At 34.2% G+C, this 10513-nt stretch overlaps 1 protein-coding gene across 6 annotated transcripts in view; it reads left to right on the plus strand.

Annotated features, from left to right (window-relative positions):
* The window catches only part of Cdh7 (cadherin 7), a 152761-nt gene extending 142916 nt beyond the window's left edge, over positions 1–9845 (plus strand). For 4 of the 6 annotated variants that reach the window (XM_029539124.1, XM_021197640.2, XM_029539126.1 and 1 more), the window contains one exon: positions 7881–9845. In XM_029539124.1, coding sequence (XP_029394984.1) covers positions 7881–8374 — 494 coding nt within the window. In that variant the 3' untranslated portion in view covers positions 8375–9845. The remainder of the gene's footprint in view (positions 1–7880) is intronic. The other 2 variants (XM_021197642.2, XM_029539125.1) reach the window with 2 other exon arrangements.
* The last annotated feature ends 668 nt before the right edge of the window (positions 9846–10513 follow it).

Raw genomic sequence — 10513 nt, forward strand, 5'->3', positions numbered from 1 at the left:
GGCTGGCCTTGAACTCAGACCTCCACCTGCCTCTGCCTTCCAAGTACTGGGATTAAAGGCATGCTCCGCCATTTCTTTTATCATTCTTCCTGATCCAGTAGTCATTGAGTAAATCATTGTTCCATTTCCATAAGTATGTAGCCTTTCTTTTGTTTCTGTTTTGGGTGAAGTCAAGCTTTAACTCATGGTGGTTCGACAAGATGCAAGGGGTGTTTTAATCTTCTTGTATCAATTAAAGCTTGTTTTGTGACTGATTCTATATTCAATTTTAAAGAAGGTTCCCTGAGTTGCTGAGAAGAAGGTATATTATTATGTTTGGATGAAGTGTTCTATTGATATCATTTAGATCTATTTGAATCATAACTTCTGTTAGTTTTGTTTTCTGTTTAGTTTCTGTCCTGATCTCTTGTTTGTTGATGAAAGTGGGGTGTTGAAGTCCCCCACAATTAATATTTTGCAATTTGATGTGTGATTTAAGCTTTAGTAATGCTTCTTTTATGAATGTGGGTACCCTTGCATTTGGAGCACAGATGTTTAGAGTTGACATGACTTCTTGGTAGAATTTTTTTTTCTTTGATGAGTGTGAAGCATCCTCTCCTGTGTCTTTTGATTACTTTTGGATTAAAGTCTGCATTTTTAGATATTAGAATTGCTACTCCAGTTTGTTTCTTAGGTCCATTTGTTTGGAAAACCTATTTTTAGTCCTTCATTCTGAGGTAATGTTTACCTTTGTTGCTGAAGTGTATGTCTTGTATTGAGCAGAATGATGGATCCTGTTTTTGCATCCATTCTGTTAGCCTGTGCCTTTTTATTAGGAAATTGAGGCCATTGGTATTGAAATATATTAAAGATCAATGAGTGTATCCTCCTGTTATTTTAATGTTGATAGTAGTAATTTAAACGTCTGTAAGTTTCTATCCTATTGCTTTTGATAGTGTGAAATTACTTAATATTTTGTGTTTTCTTGAGTTTTGTTAGCCTCATTGCATTTTAATTTTTTCTGTTAAACTCTATAGGGCTGAGTTAGTGGAAAGTTATTAGTTTTTTTTTTTTTTCATGGAATGTCTGTTTTGTTTTTTCTTGCTTTGTTTTTCATCTATGGTGATTGAAAGTTTTGCTGAGTACAGTAGTCTGGATTGACATCTGTGGTCTCTAGACATCTGTAAGACACCTTCTCAGGCCCTTCTGGATTTTAGAGTCTCAATTGAGAAAGCAGGTGCAATTCTGATAGGTCTTATATGTTACTTGGCTCTTTTCCCCTGCTACTTTTAAAATTATTTATTTGTTCTGTACATGTAGTGTTTTGATTATTATGTGCTTCAAAGATTGTCATTTCTGACTCAATTTGTTTGGTGTTCTTTAAACTTCATGACCTTTATAGGCATCACTTTGCTTAGGTTAGGGAAATGTTCTTCTATGATTTTGTTGAAGATGTATTTTGGGCCTTTGAGCTGGGTATTTTTTCTTTGTTCTATTCCTATTCTTAGATTTAGTTTTTGCATGGTATAATACATTTTCTGGATGTGTTGTGTCATGATCTTTTACATTTTGCATTTTCTTTGACCGATATATTGTTTTTTTTCTACAATATCTTCTAAACCTGAGACTTTCATTCATTTCTTGTACTCTTTTGGTGATGCTTATATCTCTAGTTTCTGTTCCTTTTGCAGATTTTTCTTTTTGCTTCTATTTCCATTTTTAGGTTTTGGACAGTTTTATTCATTCCCTTTACCTGATTGATTGTATTTTTTTCTGTAATTTTATTTGCTTCCTCTTTTAATGCTCTATTTGAGTGTATTTTCCTCTATATCTTTAAGGGATTTATTAATATCCTCTTTAAATTCCTCTAACTTCCTTATAAGAGGATTTATTTTATCTTCTTGTGCTTCATTTTCATTAGGATATTCAGGGTTTGCTAGGCAGAATATCTGGTCTCTGATCATGCCATATTACCCTGGGATTTGTTGGTGTAATCTTGCCTAGTGCTTTAGTCATCTGATTTTCCCAGGTATTGGTTAGGTAATCCTGATCATTGGAGGGAGTGCAGGGACCAGACAATAGTCAGGTTACCTGTCTCTGTTGGCTGTACCTCAGTTGGAGAACACTGGTAAGTGATTGTGGGAACAATGTTTGAAGTTGGTAGTTCTTAGGGTTTATGTAGGTACCCATGGGGAAGAATAAAGAGTCTCTTCATGTCCGAAGAACAAGCCCAGATCTAGACGATGGATTTCCTGGGCTAAACTTAACTTTTATATGTGATCAAATAGCTAGAATTTTTTTTTTTTTTTGCTCAGTCATTGAAGTTTAAACTGAACAACCTCCTAAAACAATTAGTAATTTTTCTTAGTTTCAAGCAAGACTAGAAGGCTCCAAATTTATATTATACCTGAAGCTGTTCCAAACATAGCTGCTCTACAGTTTCATAAACTTTGATCTGTTTTCATATAAAATATATATATATACACTAAAAAATCTGTAAAAACACTCTTACCCAGATTGAGTCTCTTTAGATACTCTTGCTTTATGCAGCAGTGGCTCTGTGTGTAAATGTTCTCCATTGAGGATACACAAATATGTTATGTACAGTATAATATCTCATAACAAGCAGAGGTCTATTTGTTACTGTGTTTGTTAACAACCCTTTATCTCTTAGTGTTATAAACTCCACTTAAAACTGATTAAAGTATCATTCTTGTCAAAAAACAAAAGAAAGAAAGCTTGAATGACAAAAACAGGGTTAATAAAATACATTTTTAACCTGGTGTAGAAACTTATTTTGGAAAATATATGAGTGTGATTCATAAAATATGATATCAATTGTATAATAGACTGATAAATTTGAAATGTTTTTTTCCTATTCAGGCACTTGCCTTCTTTACTGTCATATACTTAATCTCTAAAAGTGGAAATTCTTACTGTCAATACCTCTGAACTTGAATTTTTCTGCCTATTATCTCCTGATTCCTCTGTTTCCAGCCTCTTCTTTCTCATAGTAACTTCTCCAATAGGAAGAACATCTTTGATTTTCTTTGTAAGAATTCTCATTAGACTTTTTGTTATCATTGTTGTTATTGTTATTCTGAAGAGATGGTAAAAAGCTCCAGAACCAGTTTTTCAAATTTTTTATAGGAACTCTGGATCTTCCTGTCATGCCCTTAGCTTCTCCCTTATTTCCTCAAATTTATATCATCTTTTATTATTAGTTTTACATATACACATACATGCCTATATTTGAACACAAATTAAACCTACTGAGTCCCTTGAGAATTACTTATATGTACATGAGCCCAGTACGGAGTTCTTGGGGTTAGCCAACCTATGTGGGAATGCATCCTTGAGACAATGATTCTCCCTCTTACTGGAGCCACTGACTATCTGTAGTCCTTCATTTAAGGTGGAACCATGTAGAACTTCCTTTGTCATATCAGCAGGAATAATCAGTATGCTTGTCATATTTAGTCAACCACATGGTTGATAGCTTGTCACTGCATTTTCTCTGTTTCCCCCCCCCCCCCCAAGGAACACACTCTGTCAACAGGTGTCCTAGGTCTTTGGATTTTACCATCTTTCCATTCCCTTTTACATGATTTCCCTGAACCTTAGATTTAGGGATTGTGCTGTAGATGTATCATTTAGGGTATGGCTATCCACAATCAACTTGATCTCTGCATTTTTGACCACTTAAAAATATACTGAAGATAATATAACCCCAATGATAACATAGTTACCGTCTATATTCAGGCTTCTAACACTTTCAGAAAAAAATTAAGCCAATGCAGTGAAATTTCTTGAAACACATTTTGGTTTTGGCATCTAACTAATGATAATTCACAATGTTTTTGATATAAGGATGAGTCAGTCATTAAAAGCACTTACTGCTCTTTCCAGAGGATCTGGGCTTGATTTCCAGTACCCATATACATGGCAGTTCACAAAAATCAGTAATTCAAATTTTGGGGATCTCATGTCCTCTACTAGTCTTCACAGGCAACTATCACATACATGGAAAACAGGCATGCATGTAAAAAAATCTGTAGACTCAAAATATTTTTATTTTTAAAATAGGCATTTTACACTTTTGTTTTGTTTTAAATACATTTTAAATCCACAAATTCAAGGACAGCCATTTCTTTGAATTATCTTTTTTTAATTTTATGAGATATTTTATTTATTGACATTTCAAATATTATCCCTTTTCCTGGTTTCCCATCCAGAATCCTCCTATCCCATCCTAACTCCCTCTGCGTCTATGAGGGTGTTCACCTCATTCACCCACTCACTCATGCCTCTCCACCCTGGCATTCCCCTACGCTGGGGCTACACCAATTTGGTCTGGTCACGGGACCTCCTTTCCCTCAGACTCTTCTCCATTATTGTCTCTGCAGCTCTCTTAGAAACAATTCTGTGTTAGAGGTTTTGACTGTGGGATGGCAACCCTATCTCCCCACTTGATGCCTGTTTTTCTACTAGAAGTGGACTCTACAAGTTTCCTCCCCCCACTGTTGAGCATTTCGTCTAAGGTCTCTCCCTTTCAGTCCTGTGAGTCTCTCACATCTCAGGTCTCTGGTACATTCTAGAGGGTCCCCACCACCTCCCAGCCCCTGTGGTTGCATATTTTCATTGACTCAGTCAGCCTTTGGGGCTTCACTCCTGTATCCCTTTTGTTTTTCTACTTACTGACTGCCAGTTAGAGCAGCATCATTTATGGAAGATGCTTTCCTTTTGTCTTTGTATATTTTTGGCTTCTTTGTCAAAGATCAAGTGTTCATAAATATGTGGTTTTATTTCTGGGTCTTCAGACCGTCCTGTCTATCTCTGTACCAATGCCATTCAGGTTTTTTGTTTGTTTGTTTATTTGTTTGTTTTATCACTATTGCTCTGTAGTATAGCTTGAGGTCAGAGATGGTGATTTTATTATAAAGAATTGTTTTTTCTATTCTGCATATTTTGTATTTTTTATATTATATTAAGAATTGCTTTTTCCATGTCTGAATTATTGTGCTGGAATTTTGATAGGGATTGCAATGAATCTGTAGATTGCTTTTGATAGGATAGCCATTTTTACGATGTTATTTCTACAACCCACAAGCATGAATTATCTCTCCATTTAATTAGGTCTTCAAATTCTTTCTTGAGAGACTTGAAGTTTTTCTCATATAATTTTTTTACTTGATTGCTTAGAGTTACTCCATATATTTTATATTATTTGTGTCTATTGTCAAGGGTGTTATTTCTGTATTTTCTTTCTCAGCCCTTTTATCATCTTTATAAAAGAAGGCGTTTGAGTTAATTTTATATCTAGTCACTTTAGTGAAGTTGTTTCTCAGCTGTAGAAATTCTCTGGTAGAATTTTTGGAGTTACTTATGTATATTATCATACCATCTGCAACTCATGATTCCTTCACTTCTTCTTTGCCATTTTCTATACACTTGTCTTCTTTTGTTGTCTTATTTCTCTAGCTAGAACTTCAAGTATTATATTGTGTAGATATGGTGACACTAGGCAGTCTTGTCTTGTCTCTGAGTTCAGTGGAATTTAATTTGATATTGGCTATTGGTTTGCTGTATATTGCTTTTATTATGTTTAGGTATGGCCCTTGAATGCATGATCTTTCCAATATTTTTGACATCAGGGGTTTTGTATTTTGTCAATTGCTTTGTAGTATCTAGTGAGATGATCATGTGATTTTTTCTCTTTTTTTTCTTTATATAGTGTATCACATTAAAGGACTTTCATATATTGAACCAAACTTTCATCCCTGGGATGAAACCTACTTAATTGTGGTGAATGATGGTTTTATTGTGTTCTTGGAATCTGTTTGCTAGAACTTTATTGAGTATTTTCTTTGATATGCATAAATGAAATAATTCTCTCTCTTTTTTTTTTTTGTTGGGTCTTTGTGTGATTTATGTATCAGAGTAATTGTGGCTTTACAAAATGAATTAGATTATATTCTTTCTGTATTAGCTCTTCTTTAAAGGTCTGGTAGAACTCTACACCAAATCTATCTGGCCCTGGTCCTGGAATTTTTTGGGGGGGGCGGGGGGAGTTTTTTTTTAATGATTTGATTTCCTTAGGAGATATGGGCTTGGTTAGATAGTTTACCTGCTCTTGATTTAAATTTGGTACCTGGTATCTGTCTAGAAAATCATCCATTTCATCTAGAATTTCTATGATCTATTTTTTTGAGTATAGACATTTTAAAAATAGAATCTGATGCTTTCCTTTTTAATTTCCCCAGTTTCTGTTGTTACATTTCCCTTTTCATTTCTGATTTTCTTTATTTGGTTATTGTCTCTATGCCTCTTAGATAGTTTAGCCTGCGGTTTGATTTTCTCAAAGAACTAGCTTTTAGTTTGTTGATTCTTTGTGTCCTTCTCTTTGTTTCTATTTGGTTGATTTCAGCAAAGACTTTGACAATTTCCTGCTCTCTACTCTTCTTAGATGAGTTCGATTCCTTTTGTTCTGGGCTTTCAGGTGCACTTTTTTTTTTTTTTTTTTTTTGGTTTTTCAAGACAGGGTTTCTCTGTATCGCCCTGGCTGTCCTGGAACTCACTTTGTAGACCAGGCTGGCCTCGAACTCAGAAATCTGCCTGCCTCTGCCTGAGTGCTGGGATTAAAGGCGTGTGCCACCATGCCCGGCGAGCACGTTTAAGTGTAGGATATCTCCAATTTCTTTATGAAGGCACTTAGTATTATTAATTTTCCTCTTAGCACTGCTTCCATTTTTGTCCCATAAGTTTGGACATGCTGTGTCATCATTTTCATTGTATTCTAGTATGTTTTTAATTTCTTTATTTCTTCCCTGACAAGTTATCATTGAATAGAGAGTTGTTCAGTTTCCATGGGTATGTGGATTTTCTATTGTTTTTGTTGTTACTGAAATATAGCCCTAGTCTGTGGTGATCTGATAGGATGCATGGGATTATTCCAATCTTCTTGTATCTGTTGAGGCTTGTTTTGTGACAATATGGCCAATTTTGGAGAAGGTACCATGAGGTGCTGAGAAGAAGCACCTCTTTTGTTTTATGGTGAAATGAAGAACAGTCATTTTATATACTCTATTTACTTCAAATCTGGAAGCCATGACTGGTAATGTATTTTCAGTCTTAGGAGTCACTTGTGAGTAGTGACATTTCCCCATAAGTTTGTTTGTATTAAAATGAGGATGTATATAATCTGTATAATTGTTATCTTGTTGTTTTCTTTCCAGAGAAGCTGCACATTTCAACATTTAATAGTTATTTTATATAAGAGGAAAATCCCAATGTTAAAATAACTTGTTTCTTAAATATTTGACCACTGCTAAAAGTCTACAGAGTCTGTGTTCAGTATTGTACAGTTTAAAATGGGACTCATTTTATTACAAAACTTTTAATCTTTATATGTGGTATGACATCCTGGGATTTATTAAACAGCTGAATTTCACAACAAGGATCAGATATTTATTTCTTCAAAGGTCCTGATCAAATTCTGTAATCTATTTCCTTCTTACATTGTGCTTGTTAAATTATACACAAAACATTTATAAGTGGCATTTTGCTTTTCCAACAATTAAGGAGTTCAAAGGCTCCCTTTGTTATATATTGCTTTGAAGTTATATTTATTTGGAACTGCCCCTAGAATGCGTTATATCAAATATTTTTGCGGTTAGAGCAAGACATCAATCATGAGCAGGTGTAGAAAAGAGTTTTTTGATGTATAAATGTGTCCATTTTATACACATTTATCCTTTGTAGTTTTAACAAATCTGATGCTATGAATTCCTGTGAAACAGGGAAGCCAACCTTTTTGCCTACTAGGAGAATGGAATACATGAGTTTTACCACATATTGGAGTCCTTAATCTGACATTTTCTTTCTGTTGTCTCACATTTCAGTGCTGATCCTTCTCATCGTCACTATGAGAAGACGAAAAAAAGAGCCTCTCATTTTTGATGAGGAGAGGGATATCAGAGAAAACATAGTCAGATATGACGATGAAGGCGGGGGAGAAGAAGACACAGAAGCCTTTGACATGGCTGCACTGAGAAACCTCAATGTCATAAGAGACAACAAAACTCGGAGAGATGTGACTCCTGAAATTCAGTTCTTGAGTCGACCGACTTTTAAAAACATCCCAGATAATGTCATTTTTAGGGAATTTATTTGGGAACGACTGAAAGAAGCTGATGTGGATCCAGGGGCTCCACCGTATGACTCTCTTCAGACTTATGCATTTGAAGGAAATGGCTCAGTAGCTGAATCACTCAGTTCTTTAGATTCCATCAGCTCAAACTCTGATCAGAATTATGACTACCTTAGTGATTGGGGTCCCCGTTTTAAACGACTGGCTGAAATGTATGGAAATGGCCAAGAGAGTTTGTACTCTTAGTCTTGGACCCTTACTTTGGAATGCACTGAATAAAAAGGCAGCAGGAAAAAATTCAAAAGGAAAGAAAAGTGGAAAATACTACATGCAGTAACAGGAATTCCACTTGTGGGACAAAAGGAGGTTGTAAATATGTCTCCATTTTTAACTGTTAAGGCTTCTGCCCTTGTGAAACATTCACTAGATTATCCAAGGGATTTCACTGACCACAGACCATTTGTAGTTGTGTTTTTTGTTTGTTTGTTTATTTTGTTTTGGATTTTCTGTTTGTGGTTTCATACAAAAGAAATACTTAGTGGTTTGTGAATAGATAGCAACTTTCATATACCTGCAAAGGCACCTAACCTGCCTGATAAAGTAATGTCCTGTGTTGTCAGGGAGCCAAAGGCACCTGGCTCTCATGTTCATGGTACCCTCTGTAAGAAGAATAGTGCCTGGTACACCATTCAAAAAATCTGAGACCTTCTTGCCTATCAAAACTTGGAAGAATTTTATCTCTACTAAAGCTTTTAAGATTGCTATAAAAGGTATAGTTCAACAGAATTTTATCACTGTTGGTGCACATAAATATTTTATTTTATTTATCAATATATACATTCTTGTAATAACTTCCCTAAGTGATAAATGGAATAAAAAAACAATAATTTAACACAACATAAGTCATTGTTTTGCCAATAAATTATATGCAGTGTTCCAAGTAAGAAAAAAATGGTAAATAATTCTCCAAGTTTGAAGTAGTTTTGAAACTCTCATGTATATAAGATTTAAACAAGTAGTTGCTGTCTATTTGTTAACTTTTATTACCTCTTCTGATTTGTACAGGAGAATATATTTTTTTTAAAACATAGTGTTGTGTTTATTTTGGAACTCTAGCCTCCATTCAGTTCAGGTTGATCTTACTGGCTCATGGTATTAAGCTCATATGCACATGATGACTTTTCTCAGCATAAACTGCAGGAAGGACATGAAGCATGGAAAATGAAGTGACACAGCACAGCAGTAGAACGTCATTGCTACACACATCTCAAAGGAAAGCATGGCTGTAAGGTCATATATATTGTCCTTCTGAGCCACAAGTGTATACAAAACTGTGGGAACAAAGCATTTGAATTTCAGTAAGACTTGGGAATATTGACGTTTTTCTTTAACTTAGAAATAAATTTCCAAAATCAAGTGTTCTATATGTTCCAAAGACTTTCAAGGACCTTTCAGCCTTTTCTGCTGTAAACACATTGAGTAAAAGACTGAAATTTAAGTATACTTTACAAAGTATGATGTTATACATTTCAACCTGTTGTGTCATGCCAGAATTGAATGATGTGTAAGTTCTCTAGTTGTTAAGATGTGCCAAAGTGAAGAGATTAATTTCAAGTAATCATACATGTTTAATGTTGAGATGAATGTCTCAGAATCCAATGACTTTTTAAAACAAAATGATATTTCTACTTATTTTTCCTAGATGAATACTAATTTATTGTGCACATAATCACATAAGAATGAATTTATTTTCCTTACTTTGTTGTTTCAAAATTAATTAATTACTAAGTTCTGAGTAAATATATACATTGTGTGTACTGTGTATGAATTGTGTTCTAAAAGTCCTCCTTTGGAGAAGAAGAAATCAGAACTAAAATACTCTGTTGGCTAAGTGAGAAGTATCTATATAGGATGCTGTAACTTGCAGTCTACAATTAAAAATGGGGTATGAGAAAGGGGCCTTCAGCTGCATAATATCAATAATTCAATGAATGTGTTAATCTATATACAGTCCTTAAATAGAAAAAGTTATTTAGATATTGTTCTATGACTAGATAGCTGCTATATTTCTTGCTGTATTCAGAGTATTATGTATAACATTTTACAACAGAGTAAAATATCCTGCTTATAACTCTTAGAAAGACAAAAAATTCTTCAGCTTAAAACAAACATCAGATCTTTCAAGTTTAATAAAATCAGATTGTGGTGCAGGAATTATATAGATGCTGAATCTGCAAAATGCTAACAAAATAGTTTGTAACTAGCCCCTGATATCTAGAAGAAAATGAAATATTTACTACTGCAATGGACAGTGGCATAAAACTGCATATATATATATATATATATATATATATATATATATATATATATATAACATCATTATAT

Source organism: Mus pahari, chromosome 5, assembly GCF_900095145.1.
Source record: "Mus pahari chromosome 5, PAHARI_EIJ_v1.1, whole genome shotgun sequence".
NCBI lineage: Eukaryota > Metazoa > Chordata > Mammalia > Rodentia > Muridae > Mus > Mus pahari.